Source organism: Notolepis coatsorum (genome assembly GCF_963971535.1).
Source record: "Notolepis coatsorum genome assembly, chromosome: 5".
Lineage (NCBI taxonomy): Eukaryota > Metazoa > Chordata > Actinopteri > Aulopiformes > Paralepididae > Notolepis > Notolepis coatsorum.
The window spans coordinates 55,528,455-55,544,372 of record NC_140169.1 but is presented as its reverse complement, the minus strand read 5'-3'; the positions used below and the strand labels follow the sequence as shown (position 1 = coordinate 55,544,372).

At 45.2% G+C, this 15,918-nt stretch overlaps 1 protein-coding gene across 1 annotated transcript in view; it reads right to left on the bottom strand.

Annotated features, from left to right (window-relative positions):
• Positions 1-1,255: 1,255 nt before the first annotated feature.
• The window catches only part of LOC311229088 (uncharacterized protein), a 68,088-nt gene continuing 53,425 nt past the window's right edge, over positions 1,256-15,918 (bottom strand). The window contains exons 5-16 of the mRNA XM_084315097.1: positions 13,723-13,896; positions 13,250-13,423; positions 12,176-12,349; positions 10,843-11,016; positions 7,658-7,831; positions 7,362-7,535; positions 7,230-7,276; positions 6,303-6,927; positions 6,009-6,182; positions 3,854-4,027; positions 3,722-3,768; positions 1,256-3,419 (exon numbers count right to left, since the gene is read on the bottom strand). Coding sequence (XP_084171223.1) covers positions 2,884-3,419; positions 3,722-3,768; positions 3,854-4,027; positions 6,009-6,182; positions 6,303-6,927; positions 7,230-7,276; positions 7,362-7,535; positions 7,658-7,831; positions 10,843-11,016; positions 12,176-12,349; positions 13,250-13,423; positions 13,723-13,896 — 2,647 coding nt within the window. The 3' untranslated portion in view covers positions 1,256-2,883. The remainder of the gene's footprint in view (positions 3,420-3,721; positions 3,769-3,853; positions 4,028-6,008; positions 6,183-6,302; positions 6,928-7,229; positions 7,277-7,361; positions 7,536-7,657; positions 7,832-10,842; positions 11,017-12,175; positions 12,350-13,249; positions 13,424-13,722; positions 13,897-15,918) is intronic.

The following is a 15,918-nucleotide window of genomic DNA, read 5'->3' as shown; positions in this document are numbered from 1 at the left end:
GTTTTCCTGGCACCATCCCGCCAGGACCTTGACCTCTTCCAGGTAGGCCCTCTCGTCGTTGGCAGAGATCAGGCCCACCACCACTGTGTCGTCAGCAAATTTGACGATTGTATTGCTACTCCGCTGAGCCACACAGTCGTGTGTGTACAGGGAGTAGAGGAGGGGACTCAGAACACAGCCCTGGGGGGCCCCTATGTTGAGGGTGATGGATGAGGAGGTGCAGTTGCCTGCTCTCACCACCTGGGGTCTGCCAGTCAGGAAGTCCAAGACCCACTGGCAGAGGTCATAGCCCAAGCCCAGGTCCCTGAGCTTGGCTATGAGTATGGAGGGGACTATGGTATTGAATGCCGAGCTGTAGTCGATGAATAGCATTCTCACATAGTTCCCCTGCCTCTTGTCCAGGTGTGATGCTGCTGTGTGCAGCACATGGGATATGGCGTCCTCCGTGGACCTGTTGGGGCGGTATGCAAATTGCAGGGGGTCCATGTTGATGGGGAGGGAGGAGCAGATGTAGCCCTTTACTAGCTTCTCGAAGCACTTCATGGCTATGGAGGTGAGAGCTACAGGGCGGTAGTCGTTGAGGCAAGCAGGCTTGGATTTTTTGGGTACAGGGATAATAGTGGACTTCTTCAGGCAGGTGGGGATGACAGCCTGTTCTAAGGACAGGTTAAATATGTCAGTGAATACTGGGGCCAGTTGGTCGGCACAGACTTTTAGGACGCGGCCGGGGATGCCGTCTGGACCTGCTGCCTTCCTGATATTCACTTTTTTAAAGGTCCGCCTCACCTCATGCTCTGTTACCCTGAACACTGCGCCTCCATCAGCAGCCGACCCCCCCCCCCCCCATTGCCGAGGCTTGTGAGCTGGTGTTGTTATTACCAGCATCAAACCTCGCATAGAAGGTATTGAGGTCATTTGCTAAGGAGATGTCACTGTTCAGTTTGAGGGAGGCGCCTTTGTAGTCTGTCATCGTTTTGAGCCCCTGCCACATAGCTCTAGAGTCAGCTTGTTCAAACTGGAGTTCAATTTTATCCCTGTAGCGTCGTTTGGCCTCTGACACAGTCCTCCTTACGTTGTATCGCGCCACCTTGTGGTCATTCATGTTGCCTGCCTCTAGGCCGTCGTTGTATGCTTTGGTGCGCTCTCTCAGAGCTTCACGGACGGATTTGTCTACCCAGGGTTTTTGATTTGGGTAAACTTTCATTTTGGTAGTGGGGATTGTTTCTTTCACCCTAGTACAAACATAGTCCAGCACTGTCTCCGTGTAGGCATTAATGTTATCTGTGTCGCGGAACACATTCCAGTCTGTGTTGTGAAACACTGACCGGATCGTATCCTCTGACGTCACATCCCATTTCTGCACCTCTCGCGAGACTACGGGAGTACTTTTAATTCTCTGTCTATACTTTGGTGAAAGAAAAATTGATGCGTGATCTGACTTACCGAAGCCACTATCAGAATGAGCCTTGTAGCCACCTTTAAATTGCGTGTAACAGTGATCTAGGATGTTACCGCCTCTGGTGTTGCAAGTCACATGCTGATAGAAGTCAGGTAATACCTTTCTCAGATTGGCGCTATTGAAATCTCCCAGAACTAAAATGGCGGCGTTAACATTCGCCTCTTGGATTCTATTTACCTCGTCGTGTAGTCTGGAGAGCGCAACCTTGTTGCTGGCTTGAGGTGGAATATACACTCCGACCAGGACGATCGCCGTTAACTCCCTCGGGAGGAAGAAAGGACGACACTTGATGGTTATATATTCCAGTTCTGGGGAGCAGTGGTTGGATAATTCCTTCACGTTAGTTGGGTCACTCCAATTTTTGTTCAACATGAAGGCAATACCTCCTCCACGTTGTTTACCGGATTCTGCTGTTCTATCCTTGCGGTGAATGAAGAAATGATCGGCCGGTTGGATGGCGTGGTCTGGGACTTCTGGCGCCAGCCACGTCTCGATGAAGCAGAGAACGTTACAGTCCCTAACGTCTCTCTGGAATTGAATCCTTGCTCGGATGTCGTCTAGTTTATTGTCTATTGATTGTACATTGGCTAGCAATATACTGGGTAGTGGTGTCCTGTGCCGCCTGGTTCTCAGCCTGTTACGGACTCCAGCTCTCTTTCCTCGCCGTCTGGGTCCTTTGTCCCTACTACTAGCTACTAGCTACTCTACCTACTCCATCTGACACAGGAAGCTACTCTATCTGACACAGGAAGCTACTCTATCTGACACAGGAAGCTACTCTACCTACTCCATCTGACACAGGAAGCTACTCTATCTGACACAGGAAGCTACTCTACCTACTCCATCTGACACAGGAAGCTACTCTATCTGACACAGGAAGCTACTCTATCTGACACAGGAAGCTACTCTACCTACTCCATCTGACACAGGAAGCTACTCTACCTACTGCATCTGACACAGGAAGCTACTCTATCTGACACAGGAAGCTACTCTACCTACTCCATCTGACACAGGAAGCTACTCTACCTACTCTATCTGACACTAACCTCGTTCCCAGTTTTATCTCCTCCGTGAGCTAAAGACTGGTAAAGCACTACGGCCAAAAGTGTGTATGGGGTAGAATTTCCGGTGTATGTACTTCCCCTGGAAGCTGCCTCCGAACGGACCAAACTTTTCCCTATTCTGTCGGCAAACAAGCTAGAACGTCCCGGTCATGTAGTAAATTCTTCAGGCAAAGCCGTTGCAGTGGCTTAAATGAGGAAATATTGTGCACTTCACACGTTTCTATAATTGTTTTGTTGAAACCGGAAAGCCTGTAGTTCCTGTACTTCCGTTTTCACACTTTAGGAGGCATAGCTTTACCAGCCTAATCTGACACAGGAAGTTACTCTACCTACTCTATCTGACACAGGAAGTTACTCTACCTAGTCTATCTGACACAGGGTCACAGAGCAGCCTTCAACCAAAACCTGAAACCCAGGGTAGAGGGGCTCAGTGAAAGTGCAGTGAAAGGTGTGTAGGCGGGTCAGTGTGTCAGATGAGACTGTGTAGAAGGACAGAGTGCCAGCAGGACAGTCCAGATACACTGCTACTCTGGTGAAGCCAGAGGGGGGGGCAGGTATCTCTGTTCCTCTCTTATTGTGCCTGGCAGTGTATCTATCATCACTACAATACAGACTCCAGGATTTATCATTAAGTCCAAGACAACAGTCAGCAGCCAAACGTTTCCTTCCGATGCCTCGATATGTAACTCCTATACCAACCACTCCTTTCCACTCTACCTCCCAGTAACAGCGTCCAGTCAGACCCTCTCTAAACAACACCTGTGGATAGAAGTTAAATCTCTCTGGGTGATCAGGATACAACTGACTCTGTTGGTTCCATGTTACTGTTCTGTTCCTCTCAGACAGAGAGAGGAAGCGGTGTACTGTGTTTGGGTCCAGTGTGAGTTCACAGGCATCTGATGGAGAGAACATGACACGATTTATCACACAATACATCATAATAATCTTCATTCACATTAGAATGTTTAAAGTTGCATCAACCGTTTCTGACACGAGGATCATGTAGAAGATATGTGGTTGAGTCTACATGGTCCTCGTTTCAAAAACAGTTAATGCAGCTTTAACTTCATCAACAGAATAAACCTGTTCTATTTATTGTATAATTGATCAGCTGAGCTCTTCTGTTATTAATGAAATGCCTCCATATCCTGAAGGGAAGCTCAGTCTGTAAATGTGCAGAACAACAAGCTCAACTTACATTTCCTGAGCCCTGGTTTCAACCAACACTCTCCACCATGGTCAACACTGTAGGAGAGGTAGACACAAGAGACATTGAGACACACACACACACACAGAACCATCCATTAACCCCTAAAGTACCACATCCTACCGGAGAGTCTCCAGTCTCCAGTGTGGATCCTCCAGACCAGCAGAGAGCAGCTTCACTCCTGAGTCTCCTGGGTGATTGTAGCTCAGATCCAGCTCTCTCAGGTGGGAGGGGTTGGAGCTCAGAGCTGAGACCAGAGAAGCACAGCCTTCCTCTGTGACCAGACAGCCTGACAGCCTACATACACACACACACACACACACACATTCAGATACACAGGTAATAATATTTAACCAACACACCAAATGTACAAATTTCTTTTTATGTTTTTAAAATATATGTTTTAACACATTCAGCGCCATGGACGAGTTAACTCGTTTTTTGGCCGACATGCGTTGAGCGCCAAGGACAAGTAAACTCGTTTTTGGAACTTTTATTTTTAATTCATTACAGGTTCATGGACCTCTGTGTTACCATAGGAAATCATTCTGAGATCGCTAGAGTGCAATACCGGCCGCATCCTGCTAGGTGGCAGTATCACCCACCCTTTGAAACCGTATTTCACACCGTGTGTTACATCTAATTTCCTCCGGTCAGATAATTTTGGTACAGGCAAGTCTAGCGGTTCACTCGATCACATTGGAACGGGTCCAGGACACTCGATGCATGCGTTGTGCCGGATTATGTCGGGGACCAATACTGGAGATCGTGATCAGACAATTGGAATATTCTTTTTGGAATACCCCCGATCAAAGGTAAGGACTATCGGACGTCAATTCCACCTTGATCCTACAATGATTTCAGGTCGATCCAGCTCAGCTGATCAGCGTGTGTGGTGTTCAAAGCGAATGCCGTTACTGGTGATCAAAGAATCAAAAAACGCCGCCCCCCCCCCCCCCTTCATGCAGAAACATAATACCTATTACCGTACTTTTCGCACTATAAGCCGCACCTGACTATAAGCCGCAGCAGCTAAATTGAATGATGTGTACATATATAAGCCGCACTGGACTATAAGCCGCAGGTGTTTTAATGTTTAATTACCATATGTAATTAGCATTGGGACACAATACTGTCGGACAAATAACAAGAATTAACTCATTTACAAGTTGTGTTAAGTTTAGCAAATAAGGGAACAGATAAATAACATTTCAATGCAGTCAAAAAAGCAATATTTAGATTTTTACATTTTCGGGTTTGGTCACGTCGAGTCACGTATAAGCCGCACCGTTATATAAGCCGCAGGGTCGAAAAATGGGGGAAAAAGCCGCGGCTTATAGTCCGAAAAGTACGGTATATACATTTGATTTGGAAATAGTAGCGTGTCCAGGCGAGAAATGCCAACGCGTATAGCAAAATTCACGTAGCGCCCTATAACTCAGCTTTACAAGAATTAGCCCGGATCACTTCTAAACTATACAATATCCACCGCGGGATAACGCACAAACGTATACATGAAAAATCTCTTTTTTGCATGTTCGACGGGAGAAAGTCACTGTCAAATGACCATAGTATTGTCTCCATAGCTAGAATATAGAATATAGCTCTCGAAACATAGTGACGCAGTGAAACTAGGCTATGGAAAGCTGTAGGGGTGGGAATCACCAGAGGCCTCACGATACAATCACGATACTTGAGTCACGATACGATAGTATTGCGATACTAAATATATTGCGATATGCTGAGTATTGCGATATTAATATTGCAATATATTGCGATTTATTACCTTTTTTCAACTGCAAAGTAAAACTTTGTCAACATGTTTTATCTAATAAAATAAAGTTCAGTCTGTTCATCTCACTTCAATCATTTTTATTGCAGAACATGGTATTTTCTCAAGCAGACAGATGTAAACACTGTAATCTGTGTTGCATGTACCTGACAAACTGAACTGTTTGTATTACAGTCATATTCCAACTTAACTGAATGCACACGTGTGCGTGGACTACTGTACAATTACAGGTATTGAAATGAACAATGCAACTTCCTTATACAAAAATATATTATAAAAAAAAAATCTTTTTATAAATAAATAAATATCGATACTTGGCGTCACTGTATCGATACAGTAAAGCCACGCAAAGTATCGCGATATTACTATGTATCGATATTTTCCCCCACCCCTAGAAAGCTGGCACATTAGCTACAGGGATAAGGGTAATGGCTGGCGCTGAAAGTGTTAAATGGTTGTCTGTTGAACTGGTCCAGGAACACTAACCTGAGAGTCTGCAGTCTACAGTGTGGACTCCCCAGTCCAGCATAGAGCAGCTTCACTCCTGAATCCTGCAGGTCGTTGTTACTCAGGTCCAGCTCTCTCAGGCTGGAGGACTTGGAGCTGAGAACTGAGGCCAGAGCTTCACAGCATCTCTCTGAGAGGTTACAGTCACCAAGTCTGGATATGCAATAGATACAATTAATTATATTGAAAAGTGGTATATTGTTTATTAATACATAATAATAATAATAAAAAGCAGTAAGAGAATACAATGTATTAAGATATAAATGTACCCACAGAGCTATAGTAGAGGCTTTGACCACTGGCAGCAGCCTCAGAAGAGCCTCCTCTGAAGCAGAGTATGTCTTCAGCTCAAACACGTCCAGCTTCTCTTTCTGACACAGGGTCACAGAGGAGCCTTCATCCGAAACATTAAACCCAGGGTAGAGGGGCTCAGTGAAAGTGCAGTGGAAGGTGTGTAGGCGGGTCAGTGTGTCAGAGGAGACTGTGTAGAAGGACAGAGTGCCAGCAGGACAGTCCAGATACACTGCTACTCTGGTGAAGCCAGAGTGGGGGTCACGTATCTCTGTTCTTCTCTTATTGTGCCTGGCAGTGTATCCATCATCATGACATACCAGAAACCAGGAGTTATCATAAAATCCAAGAAAACAGTCAGCAAACTCTCCTTTCCTTCTGATGCCTCTATATGTAACTCCTGTACCAACCACTCCTTTCCTCTCTACCTCCCAGTAACAGCGTCCAGTCAGACCCTCTCTACACAACACCTGTGGATAGGAGTCAAATCTCTCTGGGTGATCAGGATACGACTGACTCTGTTCTGCCCTTGTTACTGTTCTGTTCCTCTCAGACAGAGAGATGCTGTTGTGTGCTGTGTTTGGGTCCAGTGTGAGTTGACAGGCATCTGATGGAGAGAACATGACACGATTTATCACACAATACATCATAATAATCTTCATTCACATTAGAATGTTTAAAGTCGCATCAACCGTTTCTGACACGAGGATCATGTAGAAGATATGTGGTTGAGTCTACATGGTCCTCGTTTCAAAAACAGTTAATGCAGCTTTAACTTCATCAACTGAATAAACCCGTTCTATTTATTGTATAATTGATCAGCTGAGCTCTTCTGTTATTAATGAAATGCCTCCATATCCTGAAGGGAAGCTCAGTCTGTAAATGTGCAGAACAACAAGCTCAACTTACATTTCCTGAGCCCTGGTTTCATCCTACACTCTCCACCATGGTCAACACTGTAGGAGAGGTAGACACAAGAGACCTTGAGACACACAAACACACACAGAACCATCCATTAACCCCTAAAGTACCACATCCTACCTGAGAGTCTTCAGTCTCCAGTGTGGATCCTCCAGACCAGCAGAGAGCAGCTTCACTCCCGAGTCTCCTGGGTGATTGTAGCTCAGATCCAGCTCTCTCAGGTGGGAGGGGTTGGAGCTCAGAGCTGAGACCAGAGAAGCACAGCCTTCCTCTGTGACCAGACAGCCTGACAGCCTACACACACACAGGTACTATTATTCAACCAACACACCAAATGTACATATTTCTTTTTAATCTGATGTTTTTAAAATATGTTTTTAAATGGTTGTCTGTTGAACTGGTCCAGGAACACTAACCTGAGAGTCTGCAGTCTACAGTGTGGACTCCCCAGTCCAGCAGAGAGCAGCTTCACTCCTGGATCCTGCAGGTCGTTGTTACTCAGGTCCAGCTCTCTCAGGCTGGAGGACTTGGAGCTGAGAACTGAGGCCAGAGCTTCACAGCATCTCTCTGAGAGGTTACAGTCACCAAGTCTGGATATGCAATAGATACAATTAATTACATTGAAAAGTGATATATTATTTCTTAACACATTCTGCGCCAATACCGTTGTACGACGTGTTTCAAGTTCATGCGAATTCTGCCAATCCACGGTGTACGACGTTATTGAGATCATATTTCATTTTTTCGCCATGTTATTCATAATTCCCTCACAGAGCCTCGTCTGATGCAGTGGGAGCATGCACAACTCTGCAACGCTTCAATACTGCCCCCTGGTGGATGATCGGCTTGTTGCCAAACCGGAAATGGACGAGTCGATCTCGGTGCGTCTTGGAAATGCGTCCGGCACTCGCATATTGTCACAGGACTCAAGACACACACCGTGTATATGGATCGCTGCCATAACTCAATAATCGACATGATTTGGGCTGTTATTATTATTATACAAACCGGAAATGGATCGACTCGATCGCCATCAAATAAGTGGGATCTTTTTGCTCCAGTCTCATCGGCCAACGGTAAGAGGACACTGACATCATTTTCAGCGCGTTTGCTTATTATTATCCATGCAAACTGCTCCGATCAATATATCACCCATACTACATAAAGCATTTACCAACGATCACGGAATTATAAACGACCCCCCCCCCCCCCGTTTCCCAAGCATGATCAGTCATAACGTTTAGGATCATGTACAGTTGACATTTTTAATATAGTGTGTATCGCCAACAAATGGCATTTGATAATCTATATATGCGTTTATGCCTATATCTCACGTTCTAGGAATTACTGCAGAAAACAATAAAAACATATTTATATTCTAGACGGTATTTACGTATGAACCTATGAATGAAAAAGTTAAACGTTCCTACATCCTGAACGATAGATAATCGATGTTGAATGGGCCATAGTAATGTCAATTTAGCAATACAATTTAAAAAGTTATAGCCCTGCAAAGAAGGTAAACATCTCCATAGGCTTAGACTGGTGGCAGTGATCAAACATTGATGGATATAAGCGTGGCAGGGAATGTGTTAATACATAATAAAAAGCATTAAGAGAATACAATGTATTAACACATTGGACGCCAGACCCGAGATAAGTCGGGTTAACTCGCCATCGCTTGAGCGCCAAACCTGAGAAAAGTCGGGTTTTGGTCGTTATTTCTTTTATTCGCTATTTCCATTCATAATCCATCCATCCAGCCTGATGTTATCATTGGGAATGGGTCTGAGATCGCAAGCGTCCAATACCGCCGCCTAACGCCTTTCGGTCGGTATTGCACATCCTTGGAATCTCTCTAGCTCAGCCTGTACGTCGATGTAAAAAGTCTGGTCCGGGTTTTCCTAGTCGGGCAGTAATAACGTTTATAACACATGGATTGGGGAGAAACAAGCACCGCCGATTCATGTTATTTGGTGGATTATGTTGGCAATACGATCGACATCAATACTTGGAATGGCAATCAGATAATTGGAATATTCTTTTTGCAGTACATCCTAGTCAAGGTAAATGCTATATGGTATCAATCTTGCGCTGATCCGAGCATGCCTTCGTTGTGATCTGTGTGTCCTGTAACGTTACTCCACAACGTATGCCGTTGGTGACGATCGAAGCATAGAACCCCCCCACCCTTTCATGCATGCATGATGAAACATAATACCGATAATATAGCGTTGATTTCAGATTGATTGTTGATCCAGGCGAGGAATGGCACGGTTTCTAGTGAAATGCACTAAACGCTGTTTAGCAGCGTTTCCTGGGATTACACAGAATTACTCTAAAACTATACTCATATTCACCACGGTATACAACTGGAATGTATGGATGAAAAAAAAATTAATTTTTCACAAATTGAACAATAGATATTCGATGTAAAATGGGCAATAGTTTTATACCCATATCTATGATATTTAACACTTTCTGTGCCAGCCATTGTACCCATCAAAGTACCCTCTCTGCCAGCGCTGTAAGTCTATGGAGATGTTTACCTTCTTTGCAGGGTTATAACTTTTTAAATTTTATTGCTATATTGACAATTACTATGGCCCATTCAACATCGATTATCTATCGTTCAGGATGTGGGAACGTTATACTTTTTCATTCATACATTGTTGTGTTAATACCTTCTAGAATATAAGTATGTTTTTAATCTTTTCTGCTGTAATTCCAAAAACGCTAGTTATAGGCCCAAACGCGTTATATAGATTATCGATTGCCGTTTCCCCCTCATACACGCTACACCAAAAAACTCAAATGTATATGATCGGTATACATTATGCCTCATCATGCGCGGAGGAAAGGGGGGGGGGTCGTTTATAATTCCCCGATCATCAGTAAATGCTTTATGTAGGTTGGTTGGATATATTGATCAGATGGTTTGCAAACAAGGAAACTCACAATCGTGTTGAAAATAACGTTATATTCCTCTTACCGTGGGTCAATGAGACTGGCGGTGAAAGATCCCAAGTATACGACGCCGATCGCCTAGGTCCATTTCCGGTTTGTATGTCGCAATAAACGCCGAAATCATATCGATTATTAAGTTTAGAAAGCGATCCATTATGTACATAGTGTCTGTCGGGAGTCCCGTAACGAGTTGTGACTGCTGGATTAGTTTCATCGATGCACTGATGGGCACATCCTGTTGGCGAGTGTAACTCACCCGACCATCCACCAGGCGGCGGTATTGAGCCGTCGTTGCAGTCACCTATAGGGTCCAGCTGCAGCACTGCGGGTGTATATATGAATTATGAATGCCATGGCGAAAAAATGAAATATTGATCTCAATAACGCTGGACAGCGATCTTGGCAGACAACGCATGGCGGCCAATAACGCTGGAAAGCGATTTTGGCGACCAATGTGTTAATATAGTTTTAGCCGTGCAAACACCGGCATGTAGCCCCATTCATTAAAGCGCTGGCATACACGGCCATACGGCCCACAGCGACATCTGGCGCTGAATGTGTTAAGATATAAATGTACCCACAGAGATATATTAGTCTTTGACCATCCATTAACCCCTAAAGTACCACATCCTACCTGAGAGTCTCCAGTCTCCAGTGTAGATCCTCCAGACCAGCAGAGAGCAGCTTCACTCCTGAGTCTCCTGGGTGATTGTAGCTCAGATCCAGCTCTCTCAGGTGGGAGGGGTTGGAGTTCAGCGCTGAGACCAGAGAAGCACAGCCTCCCCCTGTGACCAGACAGTATGACAGCCTACACACAGATATACACACACATTTATATATATATATATATTACACACACACATATATATACACACACACACGCAAGCACACACACACACACACAAAGTGAAAACCACACAGGTACTAGTATTTAACCAACACACCAAATGTACATATTTCTTTTTAATCTGATGTTTTTTAAATATGTTTTAAATTAGGGATGCCCCGATCGATCGGCCACCGATCGTTATCGGCCGATAATCAGTATAAATATGCGATCGGTGATCGGTGATAATGCTTTATTTTCGCCGATCGTCAAAACAGATCTCACTCGCTGAGTTCTGTCTCAGACACCGGGAGCTGCACACAGTGCTGCGCGTCTGCTCCTCCTCCAGCTCCTCCCAGACGCATGTAAACACGGGTCTAGTCTAGTCTAGTGGGACGGGACCTCCATGAGCTAACGTTAGCTACCGTTACAAAATGACCCAGTCAACTATTCACTTTTAGTTTAATACATGATGAGGCATTGTCTAACTGAACGGTATCTAGCCGGCTAGCTACTGATAGCTCCTGATATCAACAAATGCTCCAGCAATAGTCTAGTTATCTAGTACTAGTGTATGATACCTCTGTTAGCTCACGTTAGCTTAGCTCACTGTTCAAAACGAAATGTCCCATTCAACTAAATAGTTCACTGAGGCGTTGTCTTAACGTTATATTTCCGGCTAGCAGTAGCTACAGACAACTCCTGATATCAATGTCTTATAACACTCATTCGATGCATATTCGAAGCCCGGCTTGCGTCGCAGTCACTAACGGGGATAGCTGAGGGAGTAGGGTATATCTGCAGAGCCTAGGGTAAATCTGCAGAGCCGAATGTGATTTGATCAAAGCAGAGTATGTACACACAGACAGTGGAGATAGCGAGCATTTTGACTTGTTGCGTGGTGGCGTTGTCTCACAGATAATACAACTACAAGTACAAGTCTAATTATATAATATATATATTTTATAAAAAAAAAAAAAAAATTATATAATTTTTTTTTTTTTTATTAATCAAAAACGATTGGTATCGGATCGGTATCGGCCGATATGGCTCAAGACGATCGGTGATCGGTGGCAAAAAACGTGATCGGGGCATCCCTATTTTAAATGGTTGTCTGTTGAACTGGTCCAGGAACAATAACCTGAGAGTCTGCAGTCTACAGTGTGGACTCCCCAGTCCAGCAGAGAGCAGCTTCACTCCTGAATCCTGCAGGTCATTGTTACTCAGGTCCAGCTCTCTCAGGCTGGAGGACTTGGAGCTGAGAACTGAGGCCAGAGCTTCACAGCATCTCTCTGAGAGGTTACAGTCACCAAGTCTGGATATGCAAGAGAGATACAATTGATTATATTGAAAAGTGGTATATTTATTAATATATAATAAAAAGCATTAAGAGAATACAATGTATTAACACATTGGACACCAGACCCGAGATAAGTCGGGTTAACTCGCCATCGCTTGAGCGCCAAACCCGAGAAAAGTCGGGTTTTGGTCGTTATCTCTTTTATTCGCTATTTCCATTCATAATCCATCCCTCCAGCCTGATGTTATCATTGGGAATGGGTCTGAGATCGCAAGCGTTCAATACCGCCGCCTAACGCCTTTCGGCCGGTATTGCACATCCTTGGAATCTCTCTGGCTCAGCCTGTACGGCGATCTAAAAAGTCCGGTCCGGGTTTTCCTAGTCGGGCAGTAGTAACGTTTATAACACATGGATTGGGGAGAATCAAGCACCGCCGATTCATGTTATTTGGTGGATTATGTTGGCAATACGATCGACATCAATACTTGGAATGGCAATCAGATAATTGGAATATTATTTTTGCAGTACATCCTAGTCAAGGTAAGTGCTATATGGTATCAATCTTGCGTTGATCCGAGCATGTCTTCGTTGTGATCCGTGTGTCCTGTAACGTTACTCCACAACGTATGCCGTTGGTGACGATCGAAGCATAGAACCCCCCCCACCCTTTCATGCATGCATGATGAAACATAATACAGATAATAGAGCGTTGATTTCAGATTGATTGTTGATCCAGGCGAGGAATGGCACGGTTTCTAGTGAAATGCACTAAACGCTGTTTAGCGGCGTTTCCTGGGATTACACAGAATTACTCTAAAACTATACTCATATTCACCACGGTATAAAACTGGAATGTATGGATGAAAAAAATATTTATTATATATATTTATTAACCCCTAAAGTACCACATCCTACCTGAGAGTCTCCAGTCTCCAGTGTAGATTCTCCAGACCAGCAGAGAGCGGCTTCACTCCTGAGTCTCCTGGGTGATTGTTACTCAGGTCCAGCTCTCTCAGTTGGGAGGGGTTGGAGCTCAGAGCTGAGACCAGAGAAATACAGCCTTCCTCTGTGACCAGACAGCCTGACAGCCTACACACAGATATACACACACATTTATATATATATATATATTACACACACACATTTATATATATTATATATATATATATATATTGCAACACACACATTTATACATATATATATTACACACACACACATATATATATATATATACACACACGCAAGCACACACGCAGTGAAAACCACACAAACACACAGGTACTTGTATTTAACCAACACACCAAATGTACATATTTCTTATTCATCTGATGTTTTTTTTAAATATGTTTTTAAATGGTTGTCTGTTGAACTGGTCCAGGAACACTAACCTGAGAGTCTGCAGTCTACAGTGTGGACTCCCCAGTCCAGCAGAGAGCAGCTTCACTCCTGGATCCTGCAGGTCGTTGTTACTCAGGTCCAGCTCTCTCAGGCTGGAGGACTTGGAGCTGAGAACTGATGATAACTCCTTACAGCATTTCACTGTGAGGCTGTTTTGTTTCAACCTGAAGAAGATTAATAGAACAGTAGAGAATATAATATGGCTACAAATACTGAGATGGTGCGACCCAGGTCAGTCGCCGTCGGTTTTGCTCCGCGAAGATTGTGCATAGTGCATACTTTTAGTTATGTTTATTTTTAATACCTTTTTTATGAAAACTACACTGGCGGGGACATCATACCAGTCACTTATGGACCTGAACTCCGGACTGAAGGAGGAGTTTAGCGACACTTTATGCCAAGATTGGCCATCGGAGATCAGGCGGGACAAAGGCAAAGAAGGGGACCAAAGGCGGTGGTGGGACAAGGAAGAAACAGGGGAAGGAGGAGCGGAATCAGAATTAGGCTAAAAAGTTCTGCTTACCGACCGGCGATTCTATACATTTTACTGGCAAATGTACGTTCACTGGAAAATAAGATGGACGATCTTCGGGCGAGGGTTCGATTCCAGCGAGAGGTGAGAGACTGTAACATCATGTGCTTCACGGAGACATGGCTGAAACCAGCGACTCCGGATCACCGCGTCTCCTTCGGACTCCTTCTCCGTCTTCCGAGCGGATCGTACAGTAGCCTCCGGTAAGAGCTCTGGAGGGGGTGTCTGTCTCCTCACAAACAGCGGCTGGATAAGCCCAAAGGAGTTTAAGATACTCTCCAGTTCATGCTCCCCGGACCTGGAACATCTGTCCATTCAATGTCGACCGTTTCATCTCCCCCGAGAATTCACTGCCATTATCATGACGCCGGTGTACATCCCTCCACAAGAGACTACCGCCAGGGCCCTGGCGGAGCTACAGGGGCATCTCAACATCCACCAGATCAAACATCCGGACGCAGCCATGATAGTAGCCGGCGATTTCAATCAGGCGAAGAAAGTGAAGCCAACCTTTTTTCAGCACATCGCTTGCTCCACCAGGGGAGGAAATACGCTGGATCATCGCTACACCCCGTTCAGAGCCGGGTACAAGGCAATACCGGCTCCGCCATTAGCGGGAGCCACAAGCACATCGGATCACGACTCCATCTTGCTCATTCCTGCTTACAGGCAGAGATCACGTGACGCTGTCGTGTCACGTGAGGTAAAGATGTGGTCCGACGAATCAGAGGCAGCGCTACAGGACGCACTTGATGACGTCGACTGGGGTATGTTTCAGTCTAGCTCCAGCGGCGTCAGCAAGTTCGCGGATGCTGTTGTTAGCTTTATAGCAACACTAGCTGATAATATTGTCCCCACAAAGAAGGTGCGGGTTTTCCCAAACCAGAAACCGTGGGTTGACAGTACTATCCGAGCGGCTCTGAAAACTCGCACCACTGCTTACAACCTGGGCAGAGAGTCAGGAAACATGGAGTAGTATAAGGCTACAGTCTATACTCTGCGCAAGGTTGTAAAGCTTGCTAAGAGGTCATACGCTGACAAGATGGAGGCACAAATGGCACAGAATGACACAAGAGGCTTATGGCGAGGGCTACCGACGATAACTGACTACAAAGTCAGCGACCCCTCAATGGGGGAGTGCCGACGCCTCTCTCGCGGACCAGCTCAACTCCTTTTACGCTCGGTTTGGTGCAGACAGTAGCGACGCTAGCTCACCGGCTAACAACGCCACTGACGCGCGGGCCGTCGTGGAGGGGGGGGCATCCGCGGGGGGGCGGGGGCACTCTCATTGACGGAACACAGTGTGAGAAGAGCATTTATGCGGGTGAATACCAGAAAGGCAGCTGGCCCAGATGGGATAACAGGACGTATACTTAAGTCCTGTGCTAACCAGCTAGCCCCAGTGTTCACCACCATATTTAATCTATCCCTGGCGGAATCTGTGGTCCCTGCCTGTTTCAAGGTGTCTACTATAATCCCGGTACCAAAGAAATCCTCCCCAACAGGTCTTAATGACTACAGACCGGTGGCACTCACCTCTGTGGCCATGAAATGTTTTGAGAGGCTGGTCAAGGATTACATTTGTGCCTCCCTCCCCAGCGATATGGACCCTATGCAATTTGCATACAGTCCAAACAGGTCCACTGATGATGCG